This window comes from Rattus rattus, chromosome 17 (genome assembly GCF_011064425.1).
Source record: "Rattus rattus isolate New Zealand chromosome 17, Rrattus_CSIRO_v1, whole genome shotgun sequence".
NCBI lineage: Eukaryota > Metazoa > Chordata > Mammalia > Rodentia > Muridae > Rattus > Rattus rattus.
Genome location: NC_046170.1, coordinates 26593140 through 26607743, shown reverse-complemented (window position 1 = coordinate 26607743; position 14604 = coordinate 26593140). Strand labels below are relative to the sequence as shown.

Sequence of the window (14604 nt, the reverse complement as noted above, 5' to 3'; positions counted from 1 at the left end):
TCTGGGTGGCCTAATGACTTAATTCTCCAAATTGAGGCAACTGTGACAGCTTACCTTATTTGTGAAATTTTGAAGTCAGCATTTAAAAGTTTTGAGTGGTGTGTGTCTACTCGTGTGCTGACAGCACATGTGGAAGTCGGACAGTAGAGGGGGATGGTGGTTGCCTTGACCATATGGGTCTCAAGGATTGAACTCAGGCCAGCAGGCTTGGTAGTAGGTACCTTTTACTCCTGGGCCATCTTGCTGGCCTCTTATTCTACTTTTGAATTCCACTGATTCCATTTCTACCACTTATCTTTTTAAGACTAAAGAGCTATGTTTATTAAGTACAAGAGGACAGTTTTGAGACCCCCAGTTGTTTTAGGTTGGAACTCTGCCTGCAGCACTCATGATCCCCAGCACAGCTCTCTGATCTTGAACATGGCGGGGAGAAGCAGCTCTGTTGGTAGAGCCAGGGTTAAGAGGCTAATGGAGAAGTGGGTTAGACTTTGGGAGCAAAGAAGCTGGAGAAAGTTAGTCACTATGGACATGGCCTTGAGGGTCTATTTTGACCTGGCTTCCCTAAGCCTTTGCTTCCCTGCAGCTTCCAGGTGAGAAGCTTTGCTTGAACACAAGCTCCCTTCTGTGGCACTCTGCCTTACCATGTGCCCAGACCAAATGTGAGCCATGATGAACTTTCTCTCAAGCCTGCTGGCCTGAGTTTTCTTTACTTTGGTTCTTTGTCATAGCAATGGACACACCAGAGTTACGTAAGAATTTTTATTTTGATAAGTGCAATAAAAAATTCTTGACCTGAAAACAACAAAAAAGCCAGGCTCCAAGGGCAATGAAAACAACGGTGCCAGAAGCAGCTGCTCGTGGTTGCCAGCAACCAGATAGCAGCTGCCTTGTCACCCAAAATTGTGTTTTGTGTCATCAGGGCTTTTGTAGCCCAGTGAGGCCAGTTTAGTTCTAGCGAGTCAAGCTGCCACAGCAACATTAAGAGTACAAAAACAGCACCAGAATGGCATCTAAGTGGACAACAGGTAGGGCTCTGGGGTGATGGAAATTCAGGTCTCTGATGGCACTGCACAGTATTCTGGGCAGCCACAAAGTATCGGGGCCCATTTGGCTCAGGAGATGCTCTTTTAGACCGTCAGTTCCAGCCGAATTGAGGTTGAAACTCTTGAAAGTCATTGTTAAGAAAGAGGGACTTGTAATATCCAAAGTCAACCCCCATGGCCACAAGAAGAGCCACAAGGAAGGCACTCCTAAGCCAGAGGTTTGGGGAGGATGACCCCGGCCCTGGGAACACCACAGCTGGGATGGATGGTGAGGGGCTACAGGTCTTGGCAGAGAAGAGGATAAGCTGTTGGAGGAGATAGACCAAAAGTTAGGCATCGGCACACGGATGTTTGGTGCTTGAGACCTACAGGGCCTCACTGAGAAGCACGGCATTAATTCCAAGGAGAGGCTGACTGACGTTAACCTTTGAGGACAAAAGGAGTATTGCAAGAGGAAGAAAATGTGCTGCTGGTGAATGAACCTGGTGCATAAAATGTTGGCCAAGAAGAATGGAACTGCTCTAACAGCCGCCTTATGCTGGTGGTCTTGGCACAACAGAAGCTTTGCCATTTGCTAGCTAAATAAGATGGGGAACTGGGGAGGAACAGGCTAGACACCTTCCATATGAACTAGGATGATCCCACCAATGGCCTCATGAATGAGAATTGGCAGAGAACTGGGTTATCCTGCAACTACAAGTTCAGCAGGGCCTCAGCTCACCTCTAGTGTCTCACTCTCGGGGCCTCTTGAGCATTAGATGCAGGAAGGCATCTAGGCTTTTACTGCTGGGCAAAGGTCAGCACTGACTACCCAGAGTGCAGAGGTGGTCCTGGGAAAAGAAGAGCTGTTCTCTTCAGCTTGCATCCCCACTAGATGATGCTGGAGTGAAGAACATGGACATCAGCAAGGAGAATGACAGCAGGGGGACTTTGCTATCAGAGTCCCAGAGGTGCAGAAGGACAAGGCAGAGCTGAAGCTGCAAAAGCTGGGGGTGGGGTGGCAGAGGGACATTGGTTGTGGGACTTGTACTGACTACAGCTTTTGTAAGAACAGTTAGAAAGGTGGCAGAGATTGCGAAGCAGAAGGATCATTCTGAGAAGGGTTCTGGTAGAGTTCTACACTTTATGAGGAATTCCTATGACCTGTCTGGTAACCTGGAGGAACACGAACACCTCCTGGACTTGGAAGGGCATAGGCAAGGGTAGAATAGCAGATAAAGGCTTTCGGGAGAGATGAGCTCCCGCTGCTCGCATGTACACTGACTTTGCTTAAGAGGCATGAGGCCTGTGCACTGCTCAGTGGCTGTGCCAAGAGCATGATATGAGTATTATCCCCAAGAAAAGCCACCTCCCTTCTGATTCCCTCCCACCCTTAATGTTAAATAAAGTTTCCTCCTTATTTAATAAAAAAGCAGGTAAAAATAAATATTTACAAATTATTGTAGAAATAATACAAAAGAAGCTGAAATTGTCAATGAGGAAAAACCAAAATGAGTCTAATTATATAAAGGCTCTTCCCTTGCAGGAAACAGGGATATAGCCGTAGCCCAGCTTAGCTTTGCTGCTGAAAAGTTATAAAATAAATTAGGAAATCCAGCCGAGGTCAAGTGTTGTAAGCTCACTACTGTACCTGCGTTTTAATCTGAGGAGAGTTGACCACAGTGCACGGCAGAAGAGCTGATGGTGGACAACCAGTTTCCATCCGGAGTCCATTGTCCTGCAACCTTCAAGTAAAGCTGAAGAGAAACAAGCCCTCAGCCTGAGCTCTGAGGTTAGCTGACTGGATTGTCTCCACTGTCGTGCTAGAATAGTTCACTTCTTAACAGAAGGACCCAGAACAACTGCATCTGACAAATATGCTGCTTCCCAACCACCATGAGTTGAGCTTCACATCAGCCAGCAGTTTTACTAGAAACTTGAGCTTTGTGTGCTGTGGCAACTGTTAGCTACACTGGGAAAAACCCTTTTGTTCATAAGAGAAAGAGGAGTACAAGAGATTGCCCATCCGTGGTCTGGAGTGCACTTCATTCCTTTGCAGGAAGCACCTGTGTACACTGCTCTCACTCTGTAGGTTCTGAGGGGTTAGCTGGCCCCTCTGAGAATAATGATAAGCAACCCCTAAAGTCAAAGGCTTAGTCATGATCCCAGGTTTCAAATCCAAAAACAGCGTCTGGTCTTGACTTCAAAATAGTATGAATGCTTCTCATCATTCCTCAAAAGAAACGGGAAAGTCAAGCAGCCATGAGGGGGTAAGCGGACTGAAGGCTGTTGGACCAGTTCCAGCTCCTGATTTGGTTTCTGGACTGCAGCAGCAAATGGAGGATCATCCACTGCCTGGCCGTAGGAGTCCTTGGAGAAGCCACTGAGAATGGAGGCTCTCAGAGATAACTTGGATTTGAGGGTTCATTTGGGCAATACCAGGAAGCTTTCCTTTGGGAATGATTGTCGAGAAGGTCACACATGCTAACCAGCTGCTGAGGTACTGACCAGTCCTAAGGCAGGAACAGCGCGGTTGGAGGCTGCTCTCTCCATGCATGTGGGGAACAGCCTTGTAAGTCTGTTCTCTGCCATGTGAAGGAATGTGCCCATGAAAATGGAGGTAACTGCTGCTTTCCCCACTAGAAAACAACTAAGAACGACGTGCCTTTGAAGAAAATGAAATATTGAGGAGGATGTCTAGCTCAGATGAGAGCTGAATCTGAGAGGCATTCAGGTGTGAATGAGCCGGAAAAGCTAAAGACTTGTTAATCCATTGGAGTTGAGTCTTTCTGGTAGATGGCTAAAACATTCAGTCTGTCCAGCAAGTTCTCTTGACAATTGGGAATTTTGTAAAAGACCAAGCAGTTTTCAGTTGGAACACATTCAGTCCAAGGCATCCACGGTTTTTAGCACCACGACCATCTTTGATCCTCCTGTCAAACTATTTTTGTATGAGACAGAGTCTCATGTAGTCCAGCCTAACGTTGAACCTCTGATCTCTTCTAAGTGCTTAGATTACACTCATGCACCACAACTGGCCAAACTTTCCTTTGTAATGTGCAACCCCCCACCCCCCCAAAAAAAACAAAAACAAAAAAACAAAAAAAACCCCACCAAACTAAGTACTTACTCCTGGTGTCTTGGCTCATCCCTGGGATGTTTTCATGTGGAGTGGAATATATTAATTACATAAAGCACCACTTCTTAGACCCTGTTTTTTGACCAAAGGTCAGGCTTCCCAGCCTTGTTATCTCAGGCACAATCTTAATGCATTGATGGCTAATTGGAGTTAGGGAAGGGGACACCAGCTGGCCAGGCTGGCCAGTAACAACTCCTACAGCTCGTCATGCTCACATGGGGAGGAAGACACTGTCTATGGGCTGTCATTGCTTGCTTCTGTATCAGAAGTTGACACAGGATGGAATTTAGCACTTAGCTTAGCATACTTCTGGGTTCTCTATTGTTCCCAGAAGGAAGTAAGATTCTCAAGAGTTCACTACCTGTGCAAGGGCAAGCAGCCAAGTGACATACAAGTCTCTCTGCCCTGAGCCTACAGAATCAGTGCCACGCTTCTGCTGAGCAGAGCTACCCAGACCACTCCAGTCACTGGTCTTCGCTTTTCACATTGGTCCTTTCAGCCATGAAACTAGAACACAACACGCCCTCCTCCCTCCCACCCCTTCTGTCCCATTCCCCTTCCCTCCCTTACCCATTGCACATTTCCCACTTTACTTGAAGGTTCTATCACACCTCAGCAAAAGCCAGGCTATACTGTTCTGGCTTCTTCCCACACCTCCGGGCAATAATGGCCAAATACAGCATGAGGAGGGCCACCCAGTAGCAGCCATACAGGATGGCCCCAGAGACCAGGAAGGCTAGCTCAGTCTCACTGAACAGGTCCTGACAATAAGCTGTGTAGGCCAACCCCCCTAGAAGAACTGCCACCCAGATGGACACAGGGATTAGGCCAATGAAGTTCACTACAATGGTTTTCCTGCCAGAAGTGCCCCAGCCAGACTTGTTGATGGTAGCAATAGCAAAGATCTTGGCTGGTAGCAGACTGGACATATAGAGAAGGGAGTAGAGGGACATGAAGATCATCTCTGCATTGCCTCGGAGGAAGCAGGCATAGGTAGCCTTGATAATGCCCACCAGCTGCACCGTTAGTAGGAAGAGGAGAATGTTCCAGATGCGGCCACGGTAGAAAAGTTGTATGACTGTGGCGATGAGGAAGAAGGGGAAGAAGCCTGTGACCACTGACTCATAGGTCATCCACAAGTGGTGCTTATGGAACCACAGAGAGTTGTAGAGCCACTCCCGAAAGTAAGACTTGCTCCAGCGGGTCTGCTGGTTGAGCCATCGGAGATATTTAGTGGGGGTCTCTGTGAGGCACTTGGAGCGTGCTGTATACTTAGTCCGGTAGCCAAGACTCAGGACTCGGTTGGTAAGGTGCCGATCATCCCCAAAGCTGCACTTGCTGCCTAGGAACTTCTGATGGTACCAGTCCTCCAGGAACTGCTGAAGGAGGCTGTTACGGTACATGCCCAGAGGCCCACTAATACACTGCACACAGCCAAAGTAGGACTGGCAGGCCCGCTCCACGTTGAAGGCCATCCAGTACCTCACACTGCTCAGGAAGGAGATCCATGAATCGTATTTGTTGAGGATCTGTAAGGGAATAGAGATGCTGTGGTCATCTGAGGCCTTTCTAGCCTGAGTTATATAGGCTGCTGCTCAAATTCCTGGTCATTAGTTCTAGACTCAGGAATCTGAAGCTTAGGGTGGCCATTTAAACCCTTATTCTCCAATACTGGCTCCACCTTTGCATCGGCACCTGCACTGAGTCTCAGATAAGACATTCCAGTAATCGAAGCCTTGTCTTAGGAGAACCATTGGTTTTTAGGAGAGCCATTGGTCTTAGGAGCCTTGTTGTAGGAAAGCTTGTAGGAGGCCATGCCTGCAGTGTCCTCTGACAAAGGTCTGGCTCTAGGTGCTTAATCTACTGCCTGTAGATCATTAGCCTGCGTTTCCAGGAACTTGGGCTTCTTGAGGAACTAATTTGGGAGCTGCCTGCTACACTGTCAGCTCAAAAGGAAGTACTCTGTGAGACCTATATATAGTGGCCAAAGGCATGGGCTTTCCAAAACACTTGTGTGTGTGGTATTGCCTGCATGTATGTCTGTGCACCACTGGCACCCAAGTCAATGGAGACCAGAAGAGGGCGCCAGGTCCCCTAGCATTGCAGTTATGGGCAGGTTGTGTGCTGTCATGTAGATGCTGGGGATTGAACCTGTGCCATCTGCATCTGAGCCATCTCTCCAGCCCCCTCTTCAAATTTTCTAACTCTCCCCTCCCCTTATGTTCACAAAGAGCAAGAACTGAGTTGGGCACTCAGTGAAGTGAGCCTCTTGAAGACCAGAGAAACGATCAGGGGAAGTGCTTCCAGGACCTAGTAAGTCAAGAGATTGATTTCCCAGGCATATCCCACCCGGTTCAAACAGAAAAGGCCAGCCCCAGCCCCAGGAACCAACCCGTGGTTACTTCTTACTTGGACATCTCCTCCAACACCTCCTACTTGGGGATCTTCCTCCAAGACCCGAAGCATCTCAATGGTGCAGGCTGGGTCCAGCACAGTGTCAGAGTCACACACCTGCGGGGAATGCACTGTTAGGTACCTCACAGGTGCTAGCCCACTTCAGGAAGCTGGGCACTGCTGAGGGGCCTGGTGCCTGCTCACACTTCCAGCAAATTGCTCAATGCTAGATGGGAAGGGAAGGGGAGAAACAAGAGAAGAAAGGAAAAGGACTCTGTTCAGAGTCCACGAGGTTAGGGGGAGAGCCCCAGCAGATGGTGTTGGCCTACTGTGGAAGTAATCCAATAGGTAGTTTGTTAGCAGTTTTCTCATTTCAACCCCTGGCCTCCTGGTGAACCTACAGCTCTGTGATAAGAATGATTCTATTTGCCCAAAAGCCCCTCCATGAGACAAAACATTCTGTGCTTGGAATCTTAGCCAAGTCTCCTAAGCCAACAGCTCTACTTGTCTCACCTACTCTGAGAAAGCCCAGAAACTGGCAGCCATTGCCAACAAGCACACCTTGTATCGAACCCTGCCTACAAATACAGCTCCTTCTCTCATGGTCTAAAATAGCTCTATTAGTTGCACCTGAACTCTGGGATCAGTTATGGCGGTAACTGACTTCCTGTCCTCCCCCACCCTCCTCTTTCTCTTCCTCCACCCTCTCAGACAGGGCCTCTCTATATAGTCCTAGCTGTTCTGGGATTCTATGTAGACCAGGGTGACCTTGAACTCACAGATTTGTCTACCTCTGCCTCCTTAAAGTGTGAGCCACATGTCAGCCTTTTAAAGTTACTAATATGGTCCTAGCATGCCGTTCGATAGGAAATTGGTTTATTATGCCCATGGCTGGGCTCTATGGTCACCGTTCTCAGAGCAGATGAACTTAACGCAATCCTGTGCCATTTGCTTACTAAGCTTGCTGGCATAAGGCCCCCAATTAAATTCTCAGAACCTAAAATAAATAAATGGGTCCTGGGTAAGCGCCCATTAGCCTACAAGAAGGCTGCTTCTGACACCCCAGTCTGATTCTTTCATGTTTGAAGATGGGGGTGGTACAGAGACGCAGCAGAGGGCTAAGTGGGAACTGGTGCCATCAGCACCAGCTCTGCTTCCTCTGTCCTCCCCACCAGACTTCCTCACATCCTACTGGAGCTGGGGAAGGTCCCAGGGAGCCGCCAGACTCACAGAGCCTCCTCAGTTTATACTGAGGCCAAGTGAGTTCCAGGTCAGCCAGGGATGCACACTGAAACCCTGTCTGGAAGAACCAAATCAAAATAACCCCCAAAACAAACAAAATGCCCCCCCAAACTAGCAGTCAAGGACTGAGCATAAAGACAGTGTACGGTGGCTGCCAACCAGCTGCTACTCTTTCCAGTGTCTGTGAACACTTGGCAGAATCCTTTGGTAAGTGTAGAAGGCACAAGAGACTGTGAGGGATTCTGGACCAGAACCCAGGCAACTGAGTTGTCTGTTTCTAGTTGGTACTGAAATGTATACTTTTTTTTTTTTTTTTTAAGATTTATTTATTCTATAAGTACGCTTGTAGCTGTGTTCAGACACACCAGAAGAGGGCATCAGATCTCATTACAGATGGTTGTGAGCCACCATGTGGTTGCTGGAATTTGAACTCAGGACCTCTGGAAGAGCAGTCAGTGCTCTTAACCACTGAGCCATCCCTTCAGCCCTGGAAATATATACTTGATAATCCTTTTTGTTCTTTCTAGTTTGTTATTTGAAAATTTAAGCTATGTAAACCTTGCCACTCTAATAGAATTTCCAGGCTGGTGCCAATGACCACTTGCTTAGAATCTGGGCAGGGTCTGTTTAGAGTTCAGCTGTGCCAACACTGGGAAAAGAAGTTGGTCCTTCATGTACCTGAGTCTCTCCAGCTGCCATGTCAGACGTGAATATAACACTAGGAAGAATGGGACTTTGTGTTTCTAACTCAAAAAAATGGAGTGATTTTTAGCAGGATCCCTTTCCTCATTATACTTAAAATATATGTATGGGTGTTTCTCTGCATGTAAGTCTGCATCACATGCATGCATTGTGTGCAAAGGCCATACAGGGTGTCAGATAACCTGGACCCGATGTTACAGAGGTTGTTAGCTGCCATGTGGATTCTAGAATTGGAAGGTGGGTTGGGTCCACTAGAACAGCCACTGCTCTTAACTGCCAAGCCATTTCTCTAGTCCGCTCTTCAAATTCCTTTATGGTGTTTAGTCCCCCTGTTGCCTGTAGTGAGATGCAAGAACCAAAAGCAGACCTTGGATCAGCAGCCTGCCTGGCACTGGGGTCTGCACTATCACTAGCTGGTTGACATTGACTTGCTTAGTTATACTCTAAACTTGTCTTACCTTATTAGTGTGAGCCTAGAGCATGCTCACCTGCAGAGAGCTATTGTAAGGGTTCAGATGATGTTTAGAAGCACACACCAGCAGTGCCCGTTACAGTCAGTGTTGTGTACCTCTTGTTGCTGTTGTTATGGGGAACCTGTTCAGAGGTCTGCCCAGTTATCAACAGAACCACAGCCCAGGTTCGGTCAATCCCAGGTTTCTCTAGAACTATTACAGCTTGTTTAGGGAAGGGGAGGGATAGCTACAACACCAAGACCTGCATCAGAATTAAAGTTGCTAGAGGACAGTATGCCCAGCTGGTCACGTGTGCCCATGTGCACACACACTCTTAGGGAGGCAGTCTTACCTGGATGTAGTCCACTGAGTTGCCAAGGGCCTTGAAAGCTGTGTACATGACTTCACGCTTGCCCCCCCACTTCTGCATGATGCATGAGAAGGTGCTGGCCCACACCACAGCTCGAACACGCTCCATGCCTTCCTGCAAGCTGGCCTCTGTCTCTCCTTCACCCGCCTCATGGAAATTGCTACGCCACACAAAGAAGCCAGCTTGCTCAGTGCCACCCAGGACCTCATGGAAGATGTCCAGCATGTAGGCATCTTCCTGGCGATTGCCATCCACTACCATGACCACCTTGAGGTTTGGGAAGGCAATGCGCTGAGCTGAGCGAAGGCACTTGCGCAAGTACTCAGGGTCCTCTTGGTAGGCAGCAATGCAGAGTGCCACCGAACGCCGTCTCTGAGAGCAGTGCAGCTTCAGTGGGCGCCCTGCCCTGCGCATGCGACGGTGCTCCAGGAAGGCAAACAGGCTCTGGATGAGCAGATGTAGACCCAGGATGGCACCGTAGAGGCCAAAGGACAGATAGTGCTTTTCTGTGTGGATAAACTGGTAGCCTGTAACATAGGCTGCCAGGATGCCCCCCAGCACTACCAGGGCAAACAGACTGGTGCCCACCACACGAAGGGCTGTAGTCAGCTGCACCGGCATCTAAGAACAAGATAAGAGATAGTGGATCAGAGGGATAGCATTTCTTACCAGAGGAGCTAGAGAATTCTCAGAAATAGGCCCAGGACAAGAGAAATGACCCATTATTAAAAACCATTATCACTTACTGAACTTGACTAAGACCACTGGAAATTCAGAAGCTAAATTGCTGGGTTCAAGTCCCAGTTCTGATACTTCTGTCTGATCTACTCCCTTTTCAGCGATTTGACCTGTAGAATGTGCTATAGAGCCTCAGAGCATATTCCTGGAGCAAACAGGCGGCATGTAAGGGAAGTAGATTAGTGTTGATCACAGACAAACCAAAGGCTAGGCTAGGGATATGGTAGACTGTGATCTGCCTGACCCAAGGCTCTTAATACATAAGCTTTAGCGGTACACGGGCACAGAGGAGACAGCTCTACAGACAGTGCGAGGAAGATGGGGTAGCCTATAGCTACCACCTCTAGTGGGTAAGTGTACTCTGGGAGGGGACCGTTCCTCCAGGCACAGCAAAAGGCCCATGGAGAATACAGGGGCAGGGGACATAAAAGGGGTGTGAGGCAGACAGACAAAAATCATTTCCCTGTGCCACTCCTCCATAAGAAACTGTTTTCTGTAGTTGAGAGGCAGGAGAAAAGGCCAAGAGGAGAGCTGACAGGCGAGGGGGAGCTGGGGTGCGGACAGCTCCGTTGCAAGTCCAGCACTGAGAGCCACAGGGAACTGCTGCAAGCGCTGCGGAGAGATGGCTGCTGGGGAGCTCCGCCCACTTGGTCCTAGTGCCCTGGGAGGCTCTCCTGCATGCTTCCTGCCCAGGCACTCAAACAATGTAGGTTCCCATTTGTAACTGAGTTGGGGTCCCTAGCCCCCGCCCTGTTGTGAACAGCTGTGCATTAATGAGAGGAGCCCAGGACTTGGCATCAGAGACCAAGGTTTGGACAAGCTCCACTGCCTCCTGGCTACCTGACCTTGTCCAAAGACTTAGTGTCCCTAAGAGGGATGCTAATGGTTTCTTGCTTTTCAGATTTCAGGTAATTTCCCTGAAAATGGATGCATATTAGCCCTGAAGGGCTTCCCAGGTGGGAGAGATTATGAAGCAGAGGGGCAAGGAGAGGCTGCCCTCCATTCCTGTCTCTTTGCTACCTGTCCCGACTGGAGAATCCTTGTCTTAGACAATGACCTCTCACTTCAAAACCTGCTTCAATCCTGGTCTCCCTGAAACCCGGCCCCATACCAATAGGAACAGACTTTGCTGCCAGGGACATCCCTCACATAGGGTGGGTGAGGAGCAGTCACTACTTAAATCCGCAAAAGCGTTCTTCCAGCAATGTAGATTGGAAAGAGCTCTTGGCAGCTTGGCCTCTCCAGGAAGCCTGGCCTCTGGGCGCACTGCCGCACCAGCCCTGGAAGCCGCCGCATGCTTCCTCTGTAGGACTTGCAGCCCTCCTTGCACACACCCAGCTCAGGGAGCCCTAGGCATACGTTCCCTTCTCGGTCTCCCCCTAGAGCTGATGCACGGGGGACGCTACGGGCCCTACTGCCCGCCTCGTTCTGGGAAGGGACAGGAGGTGCCATGGCTAGCCCAGCAACCTGCGCCCTGGCGCCCCGCCTCGGTGCAGTTCCAGAGGCTGTCCGGTCAGGTCCAAGGCAGCTACGGAAGCTCTCGCCACGCTCCTCACCCCGCTTGAGTTCGCTTGGATGGCTAAGGCCATACAGCCACACCCACGTGCCGGTCTCCCACGACTCAGCCGGTAAGGAACGGAAAACCCAAGAAACAACTGCCAGCCCAGACCCTACTCATCTTCCCAGGGCCCCAGGTACCTTGGCGAAAGAGTGCCTGCAAACAAAGGCGGCATCCCTGCAGTTGCCAGCTCCTCCATCCGGGGGCCGGACCCCCTCCCCCAGGAATTAAGAGGCACTACCTTTGTACCCACCTCCCCTACAGAAGACCCAAGAAGGTTCTGCAGTCGGCTATTCTATGTTCTGTTAGGCTCTGGCACGGGCGCTTGTTGAGGTCCTCTGCCCAGAGAGGGGACTGTCCCCAAGCCGGTTAACCAGAATGTGGTCTTATATCCTGGGCTGCTTCCTCCATCCGCTCAGAAAAGATCCAAGAAAGCTCGGCCCAGGCTAGCTACGGCGCATTGGGATTCAAGGGCACGAGGGTGGGGGCGCTTTACAGGATCGATGTCCCAAAAGACAACGAAAGGAAAGGAAAACAAAACACACACACACACACACACACACACACACACACACCACCTACACCTCCAGGCAAGGACGCACACCTCCCTTCCCAGTAGTGAAACTTTGAGGGGCTACCAGGTTCTCAGCAACTCTCGGGCTGACAGGTGCGCCCTGCAGCCGAGCCCACGCACGGCAGTACAGAAACTTGCACTGGCGGCTGGAGCTCCTCCAATCTCTCCTAGGCACCCTTGAACCTCTCTGAACCGGCAAGGATGAGGAACTCATCTCACAGACATGTGTGGCGGGGACCAGATCGCTGGAGATCTTGGTGTCCCCGCAGGTGCGAAGCCCCTGCAGGCAAGGGTTGGGGGGAGGGGCACTCAAGCCTCTCTCCCAGCACAGCCTTCCCCCACTAATTCATTCACAAAACGAGCCGCAAGGGAGGAAGGGAGGAGAGGCTGCAGCAGCCCAGGATGTTGAAAGAAAGGGAGGAGGGATCGGTAAGGAACGTGGTGGAAGGGATTACCGCCTGGAAGCATATAGAGCAGCCACAGCCCTGGATACCTAGAGCCCCAGGGTCCCCAGGTCACGGCAAGAGGTGCCCGCGAAGCAGTCCTGTACCGCCCGCCCCTTGGATGCGCTCACCGTGCCGCCGGCTGCCCGCGCTCCGGTGCTCAGCAGGCCCGCGGCGGCTCCATGCCCCTCCTCCGGCTCCCGCAGCCGCGCGCTGCTTCCACGGTGCCGCCGGGCGCTCCGACTGACGATCGCCGGCCCAGCCGAGCCGCCTTAAATATCGCGCGCGACCCGCCGGGAAAGGCGCCCTCCTCCGGCACCAGGGCAGGGAAAGTTGGCAAGAGTGGGAGGGCTCCTGGAGCCCGCCGGGGCGCCCGGTTCCTGGCCACCGGCTGGCGCTCGCCAAACCCGGGGTCCGTCGTGGACGTAGCCCCTCCGTCTGGAGAGTCGCAGTCTCTGCGCCCTCTAGGAAACTAGGGACCCCCAGTGCAGCCCAAGGCTCAGCTGCTCCGCGCTGACCTCTGGGCTGGCAGCCTTGGAAAGGCGGTCATTGTCCCCAGCCTAGAACCTGAAGCATTATTAACTTTCCGGATGGCCCGTGGGGACCTCCAAAATCGTTCCGGTCCATCCCCGCCCCCACGCCCCGCTCCCGAAGCCTGGAAACCTACTCACCCTGCAAGCCGGCTACCCCAGAAAAATCTTCTTAACGTCAAGGGGCGGCTCGCTATGGGAGGGGACTCCCTAAAAACCTTCCCGGTGGCAAGAAAGAAGGGCAGAAGAGAAAAATTGTCAAGTAGCTGGAGGCTGGTCAAAGAAGGTGTTAACTATTGTGACTAGCTGAGCTTTGAATTCCGCAGTGGGGCGCTGATGGCATTAAGGCTGTTTGCAAAGGCTGCAGATTGGTCTAGCAGGAATCCAGGAGGTTCCGGCCTTAAAGCCCAAACAGTTCTTCCTCCCCACCTTCACACCTTTATTTCCCACATCCCGACCTCTTTATGTTCCCATCTGACATCCTCGCTGGCAGTTCCCTGGTCCCTGGAAGATGGTGTAGACTCCGGTGAGGTGAAGTGGAGAGAGGTCCAGGGGAAAAGAGTGTTAGAGGTAGAAACTCCAGAACCAGCTGGAGACCTGGAGGTTTTACATCTCAGAAAAACTTGAAGAGAAATTATAATTAAAGACTAGTTTTAAAAATGACTTTATGTGTCCTCCAAGCATCAGAGCTAATTTGGCCACCAAAACAATTTAATAGGCGTGTGAGCTGCTCAGTCTGTAAGTTATCCCTCTCAGACATGCCCACAGGTCACTCAGCCACCCCTGTACACCTGCTCCTCCCACTCCCACCCACAATCACAGACATAACCAAAACCTTTCACCCTGCTTCAGGAGAATCATTGGTTAAAGGGCAGGGCGATGAGTTGGTTTATTATTTGAGAGTCTCTAGTCCAGATAGACCTTTGAACGTCCTAGGCAGCCAAGGATGAACTTGAAGTTCTTTTTTTTAAAAAAAAATATTATTTATTTAATATATATGAGTGCACTGTAGTTGTCTTCAGGCACACCAGAAGAGGGCATCAGATCTCATTAGAGATGGTTGTGAGCCACCATGTGGTTGCCGGGAATTGAACTCAGGACCTCTGGAAGAGCAGTCAGAGCTCTAACCACTGAACAATCTCTTGAACTTCTTATCCTCTTTCAGAAGAGACAGATGAGGGCTACCACACCCAGTTTATTCACCAATGGGGACTGAATTCTGGTCTCTGTGCATGCTTTGTAAGCACTGAGTTCTATCCCCGATTCCAAAAAGTGTGCTCTTAAAGGCTGTTGAGACTGCTCATTGAGTGATGACACTTTGGACCAAACCTGAGTTCCAATCTCTGGGACTCACATGTTGGAAGGAGAAAGCCAGCTACACAAATCTTCCTCTGACCTCTACAAAATGAAATACATATCCACTATAAGTACATAGGTAAG

At 50.4% G+C, this 14604-nt stretch overlaps 1 protein-coding gene across 1 annotated transcript; it reads right to left on the bottom strand.

Moving 5' to 3' along the window:
• Window positions 1–4117: 4117 nt before the first annotated feature.
• Window positions 4118–12845, bottom strand: Has3 (hyaluronan synthase 3). Its single transcript, XM_032887382.1, has 4 exons — window positions 12766–12845; window positions 9304–9942; window positions 6571–6672; window positions 4118–5690 (listed from the first exon to the last, which is right to left on the bottom strand). The coding sequence occupies exons 2-4, from the start codon at window positions 9940–9942 to the stop codon at window positions 4767–4769; spliced, it is 1665 nt and encodes a 554-aa protein (XP_032743273.1). The 5' UTR covers window positions 12766–12845; the 3' UTR covers window positions 4118–4766.
• Between the last annotated feature and the right edge of the window lie 1759 nt (window positions 12846–14604).

Coding starts and splice junctions, on each gene's coding strand:
- Has3 (XM_032887382.1), bottom strand. CDS start 9,942: ATGCCGGTGCAGCTGACTACAGCCCTTCGTGTGGTGGGCACCAGTCTG. Junction 6,673..9,303: donor ACTCAGTGGACTACATCCAG/GTAAGACTGCCT, acceptor CATTCCCCGCAG/GTGTGTGACTCTGACACTGT. Junction 5,691..6,570: donor GTGTTGGAGGAGATGTCCAA/GTAAGAAGTAAC, acceptor ATTCCCTTACAG/ATCCTCAACAAATACGATTC.